The sequence below is a fragment of the Odocoileus virginianus genome, chromosome 24, assembly GCF_023699985.2.
Source record: "Odocoileus virginianus isolate 20LAN1187 ecotype Illinois chromosome 24, Ovbor_1.2, whole genome shotgun sequence".
Taxonomy (NCBI): domain Eukaryota; kingdom Metazoa; phylum Chordata; class Mammalia; order Artiodactyla; family Cervidae; genus Odocoileus; species Odocoileus virginianus.
Genome location: NC_069697.1, coordinates 45116789 through 45130322, shown reverse-complemented (window position 1 = coordinate 45130322; position 13534 = coordinate 45116789). Strand labels below are relative to the sequence as shown.

At 45.2% G+C, this 13534-nt stretch overlaps 1 protein-coding gene across 2 annotated transcripts in view; it reads right to left on the bottom strand.

Annotated features, from left to right (window-relative positions):
- Window positions 1–271: 271 nt before the first annotated feature.
- The window catches only part of GNS (glucosamine (N-acetyl)-6-sulfatase), a 46478-nt gene continuing 33215 nt past the window's right edge, over window positions 272–13534 (bottom strand). The window contains exons 11-14 of one of the 2 annotated variants that reach the window (XM_020882833.2): window positions 9055–9162; window positions 7990–8100; window positions 6223–6383; window positions 272–2922 (exon numbers count right to left, since the gene is read on the bottom strand). In XM_020882833.2, coding sequence (XP_020738492.2) covers window positions 2844–2922; window positions 6223–6383; window positions 7990–8100; window positions 9055–9162 — 459 coding nt within the window. In that variant the 3' untranslated portion in view covers window positions 272–2843. Of the gene's footprint in view, window positions 2923–5713; window positions 6090–6222; window positions 6384–7989; window positions 8101–9054; window positions 9163–13534 lie in introns of those variants that run through there. The other variant, XM_070454655.1, reaches the window with a different exon arrangement.

Here is a 13534-nt window from a genome sequence, read left to right as displayed (position 1 = left end):
AGCACCTCTGGAGGTGAGTTCATCTAAATAAAGCTGGCCAAGGTAAGTTTTCTCTTCCCTCCAAACTGTAAATGCGTAAAGAATTATCAGGAAGATTTTCTGCATGCTGCTCATCAGGGACACACACATGAGCTTTCCAGGTAGGGACTATAGTACCCCATGGAAACAGCCCATCTCCACTACTAGGTGAGCCATTAAACATTAAACAGTATACAACAACACAAAAGTCAAAATTACTACTTGTGGACTCAAACAAAGGACACACTTCCACTACAACAGAAATAAATTTTAATTCATTGAAAAGTGCAGCAGTGAACAGGGTCCTTCAAAGGGCACTTTCTAAGTCAGACGACTGAGATGACACAGAGCCAGGGCAGAAGAACTTCCAGGAACAGATGATGCAAACACAAATTCACAAATTCAGTGGGATCTGAGTGGTGGTGAAACAAAAGACCTAATACCCCCACCTAGTTCCACTGGTGGATCAGTTTAAATACCCCTTTGCTGTCTCTTAATAAGGATCCTGGGACAATTTATCTTCTTCTGTTAAAACACTAGTCCTTAGACGCTTTAAATTTATAACAGTTGCCAGACTACCCTAGTGTTGTTAATTAAAACATTTTGAAACAGCACCGCTGGTCGAATTCAAAGATGCTCGAAAGGCATTCCCTACTTTTTAGTTGCAGAGAATGGTATTGTATTTGAGGGAGAGCTTTGTAAAAGGAAATCTTGTAAGGCAAAATCTCTATTCATCCCCAAGATCTCTGTTCATTCCTAATAGTTACAGTTTCTCTATTCTGAAGGGCACCCGGTCTTCTTAAAAGGGCAAATAAACCTCCAGTCAGTACAATTGAGAGAAAAAAGGCAAGCCTCCTGCAGTGAGGCCCTTGTACATATTCTGAAGAATTTCAGTGCATTTTGTGGTCTGTTAGTCTATAAACTGAGGCTTCTTTATGAAAAATGATTTTAGTATAGATCCAGCATAGCCAGTCCAAGAGGAAAAAAAAATAGAGACCATTTAAAAATGAAAGGTACAAAGAGGGCTTCAGTCCATCCCCCCACCAACCCAACCTAAAATCTGCTGCATGTAAGAGCAGTTCTGATCTGAGTTACTCTCATGACCTCATCTGCTTTTAGGAAGCAGCATCATAAAACTGAATAATAGCACATCACAGTACAAGACCTGGTAAGAGTTGGTTTCTTTTTATTCATTCGGGAATAACTGGCCAACTTTCATTAATGTGGAAGCTGACTGATTAATGTTAAGAATCATAGAATAAAGCTGATAAACCATACTCAACATTGTAGCCTGCTTTTAGTTACAAAACTGTTAGAATTTCTTTTCCTAAAACACTTCAAACAGAAGTATTCATTTCTCTTGCCCATTTCACCTCTAAATACCACCACAGTTACTGGGATTGTGTGAGGTAAAGGAATAAACCTAATGGCTATTAACCCAACATGGCAATCTGGGATTGTGATATAAAGTTACTTATTATGGCCATGTGTTACAAAGTGCTTAAAGCTCAACCTACGACCTTACATAAAGCTAAAATCACGACTGCCTGAGTTAGATTATAAACCATAGTTCCTCTTCCTACCTGCTGCCCCCCACCATCAACTAGCCTTCTTGTGAAGACAGCATAAGAAAGGGGATTGGTCTTTGAGCCAAGAGACAGAAATACAGGTGTTCTAAACAGCGAGGAAACGTCAGAAAGATCTGATTTTGACGGAGAAACAGTAAACAAGGCCCAAATTGCTCCAGACTCCAAAAACTCAGGAAGAAGTTAGCTGAAAGGGAAGAAGCTAAGTAGTTGGTTCTTTATATCAACTCGAAAATTCTTACATCTTATAACAAATGAACAGAATGTCAGCAAAATGCAGAGGGAGTGTCACAACTTCACTTGTGGGCCTGGAACCCAGGCTCCCTGCGGGGCAGGCACTTTCTACACCTCATTGATGGCCCTTCATCAACCTGTCAGCCTGACGGCCCTATCTACAGAAGGCCCTCAGAAAACACAACCTTCACCAACCCATGCAAGTTCTTCTCTGCTGAAATACTTAACCCACTTTATTTTTCAGATCTTAAGAGGGGAGACACTCCCTCAATAGCCCTGGTGTTAACTGGCTCACTATGTGAGTAGTCACTGGCAGGTAGATGTCTATCACCTTCAGGAACTACTTAAAATTAGCCTGTACCAAAAGCTTGCTACTGTTCTATTTCAGTGAAGCACAAGCCCAGAATTCCCAAAAATGAACAGAGCTTGGTTGATAAGTTTTGAATTTGTGACCTTATCACATTGTGATGAATACTATAAAAAGTGTATTTTTACTAATCTAAAAACCAATGGTTTTTGTTTTTAATCAGATGGTTCAGCTCTGATGGTTCTTCTTCAAGCCATGTGATATTGGTATTTTTGATAGTGAAGTGCTCGATCTGGAATGCTATGCAGGTCCTCTGATTTTAGGTCAAGCTGGATACCAACAACATTCCCCACCCCCGGCAAAGCAGTGCCATTTATCTGAATGGATTTGTAAGTCCAGATCACATGGGGACTAATTAATAACTGTGGCCCCAGGACAAAAAGGGTTTTGTGAGAACAAAGATCTCAGGAGTACTGTCATCAGCTAAATAAAGGGACCAGGACAGCCACTCCTGACACACAGGCAGAGTTCACAGTTTTAACACATTGCACAAGGAAGTCAGCTGATTGGGTTGCTTTTTCAAACGGGACTTAAAGCCAGTCCAGAAACCCTTCCAGGCGTGGTCGTGAAGACTAGCTACAGATACCTACTCCAATCACTTCATCAAAGAGCTGAGCAGAGATCCAACTGCACAGGCGCTACAGAAGGTGTTTTGAAAACCTTCGTGTCCTGATGCTGCCATGACTGCTGAACATGAGACGAGGGTCAAACCTATACCTGGGGACAGAAAAAGCAAAAGACAATGGCACTGACTGTTGTGAGCCACTGAGTACTTCATTCAGAATGTTAACTGGAAAGACTGGCAGGAAGGGATACAAAAGCAGCAACTAAATCACTAGGAGAGGATCTAGGGGGAAAGTCTAGTAGAAGTAGTAGTACTTAGTAATTAAGAGCAATTCCATCATAAGTCAGTGAGCACAAAATAATATAGTAAAAGTGGAGAAAAGCAAAACAGAAGTTAAGGCAAATCTTGAAAGGTTAGGAGGAAAGGTTAAAGCTTTTCAGTGGAGGGAAGGATCCCTAAACTATAAAGCATTCTGGTGCAACAGTGTAGCCCTTGCTGAAAGCCCCTGCAGCATTTTCAAAGCCCTGTCTTCTTTTACGTTTTGACACACAGACCCCAGTGGGTAAGAGGTAGCCACTTATTATGTGGCTTATTGTGAACATAGGTAAGTCACAGACATCTCTGGGCACCAATAAAATAGTAAGGCAATTCATGTAAAGTATCTGGCACATAAAATCAATTCTGCCTACTGACGGAGAAGACGTGGGTTTGATCCCTGGGTCAGGAAAATTTCCTGGAGAAGGAAATGGCAACCCACTCCAGTCTTCTTGCCTGCAAAATCCCATGGACAGAGGAGCCTGGTAGCCTCTAGTCCATGGGGTCACAGAAGAGTTGGACATGACTTAGCAACTAAATAACAAAGGAATTTAAAAGAAAGCCAGGTGGACTTTAAATAGCTCAAGCCAGTATCAGCAAAGCCAGCATCTAGAATCTTAGCCCTAACCCTCCAGAATGTAAACAAAACAGTTATGGTTTAAAACACAAAGCAACTTCATGGAAGAAGGCATTAGAGAGTAAAGAGGTGTTGATCATCTGGATTATGTAAGTGGCTGAACACCATTAAAGCCTCTATATAAACCTTAAGATTCTGCCAGGCGGGTGTGGAGATCTACTCATCTTGTGAACGCCCAAGACAAGCCTCTCATACAAGCAAGCTGAGGCTTGTTCAAGCATGATAATGTGTCCAAGGTCAGCAGCTGTTTTGAGGATGGAGACAAGATAGCAGAGTAGAAGGATATGAACTTCCATCTTCTCATGAAGACACCAAAATCACAACTAATGCTAAACAACCATTGGCAACCGCCCCCTGCCCTCCGAACTTACCAAAAAGATATCCTACATCCAGAGACAAAGAAGTCACCACAAGGCAGTCTGGATGGGAGGGGGGTTTGAGGGAGACAGAATCATGTATATATATGGCTAAGTCCCTCTGCTGTTCACCCAAAACTATCACAACATTGTTAATTAGCTATACCCCAATACAAAAAGTTCAAAAGAAAAAAAGCTACAAGAAGACATATGTGGGGATGCAACTGTGATAAAATCAAATCCCACACCCACTGGGTGGGTGACCCACAAACGAGTAAAATATCTTATCTCAGAGGTTCTCCCACCAGAGTGAAAGTTATGAGCACTACATCAGGCTGCCCAGCCTGGTGGTCCGGCATTGGGAGGAGGAGCTGCCAAAGCATTTGGCTTTGAAGGCCGGCGAGTTTAGACTGGGGGAGGAGAGAGAAGCTCCACTCTCGGAGGATGCACACAGTGTGCGCCAGGACCCAGTGGAAAAGCACTGTTTTCGCAACGTCTGAGCCAGACCCACCTGCTGATAGCGGAGGACCTCCTGCGGATGCAAGCGGGCAGCTGGGGCTCACTGTGGGGACACTGACCCTGGTGGGGGTAGTTCTGAGCAGTGCTGATCAACAGGAGCCCTCCTGGAGGCTACCTTCTTACAAGACCCGGCCTCACCCACCAGCCTACAGGCTCCTGGGCTGGGATGCCTCAAGCCAAACAACCAAGAGGGTGGGAATACAACCCCTCCCATCAGCAGACAGGCTACCTCATGTCATCCTGAGCCCACAGCACCTTGCTAAACACAACCCATGACATAGCCCTACCCACCAGAGGGACAAGATCTGGTGGAGTTGGACAGTGGGCCCAACTCCACACCAACGGGCCCATACCAGTCTTCTCACCCTCTAGGAAGCCTGCAAAAGCCTCTTATACTGGCCTCACTCACCAAGGGGCAGATAGCAGAAGAAGTACCACAATCTTGCAGCCTGAGGAACAGAATCTGCAGCTAACTTTTCTAAGAGAAAAGTTAGACCAGATGCAACAGCAGAGGAATATGTCTTCTACGAGGGAACTTGATAAAATCCCAGAAGAACTGACTGAAATAGAGATAGGCAATCTACTAAAAATCAGATTCAGAGTGATTATCTAATATCTTGGAAAAAGAATGGAGGTACAAATACAAGAAATGCTTAGTAAGGAGACGATCTGAAGAAGAAACAAACAGATGAACAATACAAAACCTGAAATGAAAAATACACTTGAAGAAATCAGTGACAGAATAAAGAATGGTTAAGTGAGCTGGAAGACAGAATGATGGAAATCACTGCCTTGGAAAATAATAAAAAAGAATGAAAAGACATGAGGACAGTCTAAGAGACCTCTGGGACAACATTAAATGCACCAACATTAACATTATAGGGGTCCCAGAAGGAGAGAGAAAGGGCCTGAGAAAATATCTGGAAAGATAATAGCTGACAAATTGCTTCATAGGGGAAAGGAAACAGTCACTCAAGTCTAGGAAAAAGAGTACCAGGCAGGATAAACCTAGGGAAGAACTGAGACACACATTAATCAAATTGGCAAAAATTAAAGAGAAAATAGTTTTTAAAAAAACAAGGGAAAAGCAACACATAACTTAAAACAGAGTCCTCATAAGGTTGTCTGTTTATTTTTCAGCAGAAACACTGCAGGCCAGGAGGGAGTGGCATGATCTATTAAAAGTAATGAAAAAGAAGAACCTAAAACCAAGAATATTCAGAAAGGCTGTCATGCAGATCTGATAGTGAAATCTAAAGCTTTTAAGTTAGTCATCAAATCATAGGAGAGGAAAAAGGAAAGGGGAAAAAAAAAGACCTATAAGACCAAATCCAAAAATGGCAGTAGGAACATACACATGTATCAGTAATTAGCTTAAATGTAAATAGAGGCTGTGCCTCCAGCGAGAGCGCCCACTGCCCGTGGAGAGCTGCAGTTGAAAGCAGCTCATTTTCTCAGCACGGCTGGCTGCTGCACTAAGACCCAGTGCTCCCTGTATAAAGCAGAACAGTGAGAAACAGCTCAGCTCAGAGCAGGAAGGACCCACGGGGCTCCCTCTGCCTGCAGGATTGGCAGGGCTGCTGAAGACACCTGGGCCAAGTCGTTGAGGACAATGAGAAACTTACCCGGGGTCAAAGACCCCTGGAGTGCGGCAGGTTGGTCCAGAACAGGACTGCAGCATCATCAGTCGATAGTTCATCTTCCCCAGAAGCTCTGGGTCTATGCTTTTAGCAATGTTATTGATTTGGTGTGGGTCTGCAGTCAGGTTGTAGACTTCTACGAACACCTACAGGAAATGAAAAGACAGAGGAAAGAGAAGAGCAAGGGTTATTACATCTGAAGAAATACTCCTCATGTGTGAGTTATTTCTAAATGGGGAGAGAGGAGGTGGATTAAAAACCAAGGCCCAGGGAAACAGCATCCGGTCTCAAGATCCTCAAAGAGCCCTAGGGTATGGAGCAGACAGTGGACCGTCTGTTCTGGGGGTTGAGTTACTCTGAGCCTATGGCCCGCATGCTGGAAACGGGCCCCCAGCACCCCTGTGCCTTCAGGGAAAGTCAGGAGGGAAGAGCCTGTCTTCCATAATTAAAGCAAGAACAGACGGCAGGGCTGTCACATGGCAAGGGCTCAGAAACTGGAGTAAGAAAGGAGGTTACTGAGTGAGCGCTGATATCTGAGGCCCACCTCTGCCTTACAGTTGTGAAGATTCAAATGAAAGGAACCCATCTTATAAAAATGTTAAGTTTTCCTATTTTAAAAAGCAATTTTAGATATATAACACCACTTGAGGAAAGATACATTATTTCTAAAATAAGAGACATCTAATAGCACTATTTCCCCCTCCATCAGTACTTTGTTCTCCAAACTGGACTAAGAAGATGTAGATAAATTTTGCTTATAAAGGCTTCAAGTAGCTGCCCTCACACTATCACTTATAAAGTGGAAGGAACCGAGTTTGAGGAAAGCTCTCTTGCTTCTTCTCTGAAGTGCTTATGACCAACAAATAAATAGTGAGCATGTTTCTGAGAAACATGATGAGTTCTGGCTCCATCTGGCAAAGTGCAGGCTGCCAGATGGGGTAGGTGTGCATTTGCTGATAACCAGTAAGAAACAAGGGATGGGAGTGTGTGTGATCCTCCAGATAATCCACACTGATCCGGGCTGGCTAAAAGCCACCTCCCCCAAGGATGCTGCCTTAACCTGCTGATTCACGTGAGCAGCACCAGACCACGCTGTGCCAGGAACAGGGGGGTCTGAGCCAGCTGGTGGCCAGGAAGCTTTCTAGGAAAGGCCCCCAACTCCCTTCATCTCCAGAGAAGTTCTTACCCTCACCCCAAACTATCAGGGGAGCAAACAGACCAGGGATGTAGCATTCTGAAAAAGTGAACTGTGTGTATTTAAAGTGTATGTGTGGGCGGTGGGAGAAGTGGAGAAAGCCCCACCCAGCAAGGTCAGTTACAGAAGTCAAGTATGGCCTTGTGGAATTCTCTTCCCTTAACTCATGGGAACATAAGTGTGAACACAGATAAAGAACTGGGAGATTGTGGCGGACATACATATACTACCATGTATAAACAGAGCTAGCGGGAAGCTGCTGGGTAACGGAGAGCTCAGCCTGGTGCTGTGATGCCCTCGCGGGGTGGGATGAGGGCAGGGGAGGGAGGCTCAAGAGGAAGGTGTTGTCCACACACAGCGGATGCGCTTCATGGTACAGCAGACCAACACAATATTACAAAGCAACTGCTGCTGCTGCTACGACTGCACCTCGGTAAACAAATAAACTCCATTTCCTCAGGGACCATCCCTGGAATTTCTCTTCTGCCACCAAGTCCAGCTAACAGAGCCCTGGCAATAGACAGACACAACGGGCGGGGGGCAGCGGGCCCTCTTACCTCCTGGTCATCAAACTCGCAGTACTGCAGGTCCCACAGTTCTGACGTGGTCCGCACGCAGGCGTAGGTGTTGTTATACGCATCTTCACACACACAGTCAGGGAAACATTGCTGTGGGGACAGTAAGAAAGTCAGCTGAAGGGCATCCTTTAGTGACAGATGTGATTTCCATCCAGTGGCAGCCAGGCTGGCTCGAGCCAGACATACAACTGGACGGAAATGAGGAAACTTTCCAGAGAGAAGAAAACTGAAAACAGACGTGAGGCTGGCTCCTGCTAAGGGCTGACTCGATGAAGGAACACGAGGTGTGTGTGTGTATGTGACTGCTGCCACCCCTGCCTGCATCTCCTGATTGGAACGAGTTCTAACGAGCACCTGTAGACATACAGGTTGGCAAGGAGAAGCAATCAATACGCAGGTGAATCACTCTCCAGGTTATTTTAGGTTCTTTCATCCTGGGCTTGGAGAAAGTCTGAAATGAGCTTTGTGGAATCATTTGCAGTAAACTGTTTATGAGCGCTCTTATCACCAAATAGGACTTGACTTTGATGCCATCGAGTCTTCCATACCATCTTTTGGTTGGGTTTTTACTATGTTTTAACATGTCAGTGTCGGGCTTCCATTTGGAGTTGACTCTATTACCTATTCCCTAAAGAGTGGCGGATGTCACTTGTGTCCCCTCCGTGACCAATCTGGCTGCCACCAAATCAAGGTGCTCAGGCTGGCCCGGTTACAGGTGGAAACCCTGTCTTTGTCAGATGCCACTGATCACATCCCTAATGAAAAGTGGTACCACAGCTGGGATGGGTAGAAAAAAGGAAGGGGTCCTTATAAAGTAGGGAGGGCAGATATTTTATAATGCGAAGTGCCCGTTCTGACAGTAGGCCAGCAGATAATCATTTTCAGGATTATTTTTACCTTTATCTCCTAACCTCCCAGAGTCAAGTGACAAAGTGACAGGAGGAGGACACAGATTAACTGAGTTTCAGCACTTGGCACATCTAAACCCGTGCCGGGCTGTGCTGTCCAAGAGAAGGTGTCTAAGACAACTTGGGCCACACTCACAGACACGCCAGGACTCAGGGAAGGACACGTGGGGTCAGTGACGTTGCGGCCTTCTCCCTGATACTCCACCAGGATGTCTGATCGCCAAGTCAGATTACTGGTCCCTTTCTAGGAAGAAGAGCAAAAGTGGTTTCGGTGAGGCATACAGAGTAGGATAAAATCACAGTGTTACTCATCCTACCTCGCAAGGGGTCCTGGGGCCACAGTGAACTGACTGCAGTAGCTGAAGGGGAGGACTAAGTGGAGGCATTCGAAGGCTACCGAGTATCACGTCCAGTTGCAGAGTCCTCACATGCTCTGTCGCTCAGTCATGTCCGACTCTTTGTGACCCCGTGGACTGCAGCCTGCCAGGCTCCTCTGTCCATGGGATTCTCCAGCCAAGAGTACTGGAGCGGGTTGTAATTTCCTCCTCCGGGGATCTTCCCCACCCAGAGACTGAACCCTCGTCTCCTGGGTCTGGGTCTCCTTGCACTGGCAGGCGGATTCCTTACCACCGAGCCACCTGCGACGCCCCGAGGATTCTCACAAGTGATGTCAAATGCTTTGAGCAGTTATTTCTCAAGACTACTTCTGTAAAGCAGGTCAGGAATGGAAAGCAATGAAGTCGTGAAGCAAGAATCAAAGTCGTACGGCAAGGTGCTGTAATTTCAGATCAGAGTAAACAATACTGTCTAGAAACTCTAAGAATTCGTCTAAGCTCATGCCGAGAAATTAGACATGGCTGCCGAGCTAAGGACTGTGACAGGGCTGAAGTACTTCTTGATGGTTAGAACGAAGATACCATACAGTATAAAGTCATTTAATTTGTGCTGCACATCAGTGGGGCAGGAGGAAAAGAGAGGCAGCATTTGAAATGGGAACGTTTAAGACAGGTGCACAAAGGTGAAAGGGAGAGGGAGTCTGGCATCAAAAGGACAGTGTAAGGCCAGGATGGAAGCAGGACACCTGGCATATGGGTTCCTGATACCCAGCTTTCAGTCAAGGAAGCAGCGCCAAGGCCGGTGGACAGGCAGGCTGGTACCGAACAGGAAAGGTCCTGACAGCAGGCTGCCCGCTTGTACCACATAGAATGGCAGGTGACGACAGGCTCTGGGGGTTTTGAACAAGGAAGTGACACAGTCAAGGCTGTGCTTTGGAAAGTCAGCCCAGCAGCAGAATCGCACCGAGGCCAGGCTAGAAGGAGCTCCTAAGGGAACTCCCTGGTGACCAGTGGCTAGGACTTGGCACTGCAGCTGCCAAGGGGGCGGGGGGGTGTGGGGAGGGAGCTCTTAAAATGCTCTGTAGTCAAAGTCTGGTTTGTGGTCTATCGGCAGCACCTGGGGGCTGCTTGAACCATCTCAGGCCCTACTTTGGTCTTAAAGAGCCTGTCTGCATTTTAAATAAGATCCTTGGCTGACTCACATGTACAGTAAAATTTGAGAAGCACTGCTCTGAAAGAGTGGTGCTCAAAATGTGCCCCCAGCAGCTGGAACTGGTTACAAACTCAAATTCTTAATTCCCAGTGGGGTGGGGAGCAGTCTGCACTTGAACCAGCCCCTCAGGCAGTGCTGATGGATGCTGGCGTGAGAACCACTACCCTGAGGACTCGAGTGGACCCATCTGGCCTGGTGACCACAGCATGGGGACGTGTGTGATCTGCTCAAGGCTGCAGGGGGTCACAGCTGCCTGGAAAGGAGAGTCAGAGAGGAACTGATGTCCTCAGTCACCGTTCTAGGAAGAACCCGCACCATCCCGAGCAGATGAAGGTCACAGAAATCCTAAGCTACAGGAGACTTCAGCAGTCACCAACTCCCCTGTAAGAACCCATTCTGCCAATCCTGAGCCACGGAAGCTGGGGGTCAGGGGAAGAGCTTATCTGTCAGACTTGAGTGGACCTCAAAACCCCACACTTAAATGTCAAAGTATGCAGGGAGAAGAGTGCCTGGAGGTTGAGAGCAGAGGTCTCCAACTCGGCTGCATAGTAAAACCACGGTGGGGCCACATCACATCTCCAATTAATCCGGCTTGCTGGGGCAGGGACCCAGGAGTTAGTATTTTCTTTCCCAGGAGATACGAATGTGCCACCGAGTTTGAAACCAATGAAGGGGTCACTCAATGTTTTCTGTCAAAGGCCAGATAGTATTTTGAGTCTGTGGCTACAGAGTCTGTTTCCTCTACTCGATCCTGCTACCGCAGCAGGAAAGCAGGCCAAGCAACACACACGCGGACAGCTGTGTCCCGATAGCTTCATTTACCAAACCCCCAGGCTGGGCTCGACCTGGCCCTCGGGGGCTTGCCAGCCCCTGGTCTACAGCAGCCCTGTCCAGCAGGACTTGCTGACTGAAATGTTCTGTGACTGTTGTCTGATACAAGGTGTCTGGGGCAACTGATACGTGGCTACAGACACAGAGCGACTGAATGTCTCACTTCATTCTCAGTAGTCACACGCGGCTAGTAGCTACCGTATTAAGGCAGGGCAAGGGGTACGACAGCCCTGATACACCAGAGGTTTCCACAGGACTAACCTTCAAAACAAAAGAACAAGGACTATAGCCAGGTCCCGGGTGGCATTTTCAAAGCTGCAGGGAAATTAACTATACATAGTATAGTGATTTTAGCCCTATAGTGTTTTTTTTCCTAACTAGAAATAAGGTAAACAGTGTAAGGTTTGTCTAGGAAGAGTGAAGAGATACAAATTTCCTTCTATCTGATCTGTAGATTTACTGCAATTCCAGCCGAAGCCCAAAATGATTTTTTAAGCAATCTGAAAAGCTGTTTTTATAAAGTTTACATGGAAGAAAAATAACTGTCTTTTAAGATAGCCCTAAGAACAACCCTTAAGAGACCCCTCATAACCCTGAGAGAAGTGTACCCATGCAAGGTCTAATTATACAACTTTATAACACATTGGTTGAGGGACAGGCAGATCTGTGGAACAGAAAAGACAATTGAGTATTTATAGAAAAAGAAATGAAACTAAATTCCTGACTCCTACCATGCAAGAAAACCAATTCCAGATACATCAAGGACTCAAAGGTAAGAGGCAGAACTAGAAAACTTTCAAAAGAAAATTTGGGAGAACTATTTTCTGACCTCAAGGTTCACAAGTATTTTCATAAATAAGACACAAACGACACTAAATCATCTCATAAAATGAGGTGCTTTACGCATTCAACTCCTGCACTGTCATCTTAATGCAGGGGAAAGACAAGTCACAAATGGGGAATATCACGGGCAAAGAGAGGCATTTCATAAGGGAAGAAACACAAAAGACGGAAGTGAAAGATGATTCATTGATCAAACACCCCACTGACAAAAACAAGCAAAGGATCTGAACAGACACTTCTCCAAAGAAGATATACAAATGTCCAACAAACACACGACAAGATATGTTTGACGCATGACAACACATCAACATGATTAGTCATTAGGAAAATGCAAATCAGAACCACAATGAGTCCCACTTATACCCACTAAGACACAGTAAAAAGATAAGAGCAACTGCTGGCAAGGATGTAGAGAAACTGAATCCTTTCACACTGCTGGTGGGAATATACAGAACAGTGCCATCACTTTAGAAACAGTCTGGCAGTTCCCCAAAAGGTTAAACAGAAAAATCACCACATGACCTAGCAATTCTACTAAGGATACACTCTAGAGAATGGAAAACATTAGTTCCCCAAAAAATCTATATGCATATGTTTACAGCAGTGTTACGCATAGAGTCAAACGGGGGAAACAATGCAAATGTCTATCAACTGGTGGCTGGATAAATATGTGGCTTGATAAACACATGGAATAGGGCTGTTTAGTAATAAGAAGGAATGAAGTAGTAACGTGTTACAATGGGGATGACCCCTGAAGACAGCCTCAGTGTTTTCAGCCAATCACGAGACCCCACATACTGTATGAGTCTCTTTGCAGAAAATGTCCACAGCAGACAAATGTACAGTGACAGAAAGTAGTGCCTGTCTGTTGCTGAGAGAGGGAGCCTAGAGTGACTGCAAGTGTATCTGGGGGTTTCTTTTTGGGGGTGAAGAAAAAGTTGGATTATACTGCAGTTGTACAACTCTGACTGTATCAAACCTAGTGAACTGTCAACTTTAAACTGGTGAATTGTACAGTTAGTGAAATAAGCTGTGAAAAAAGTGATTCATCTCATTAACAAAGAAATGTACAGTAGAACCAAATATAATTTTGTTGTTTTTCACCCCCTAGATAGGTAAAAAATGAACTAGGCTGATAGTTTCATACAGAGCAAAGGGAATTCTCACACATTACTAGTGGAATATAAACTGATGATGATTTTGGACAATAACTTGGTGATATTTGTAGGAATGAAGATATGAGGTTCCCATGACCTTGGTGTCATGCTCACTGGGAAACATGTATGAGAATGCCATGGCAGCACTCACTGAGCCTATAGCAAAACTAGAATACCACAAATGTACACTGATAAAAAATACAATTAAGTGGTGAAGCATTCCTTCTTATGATGGAA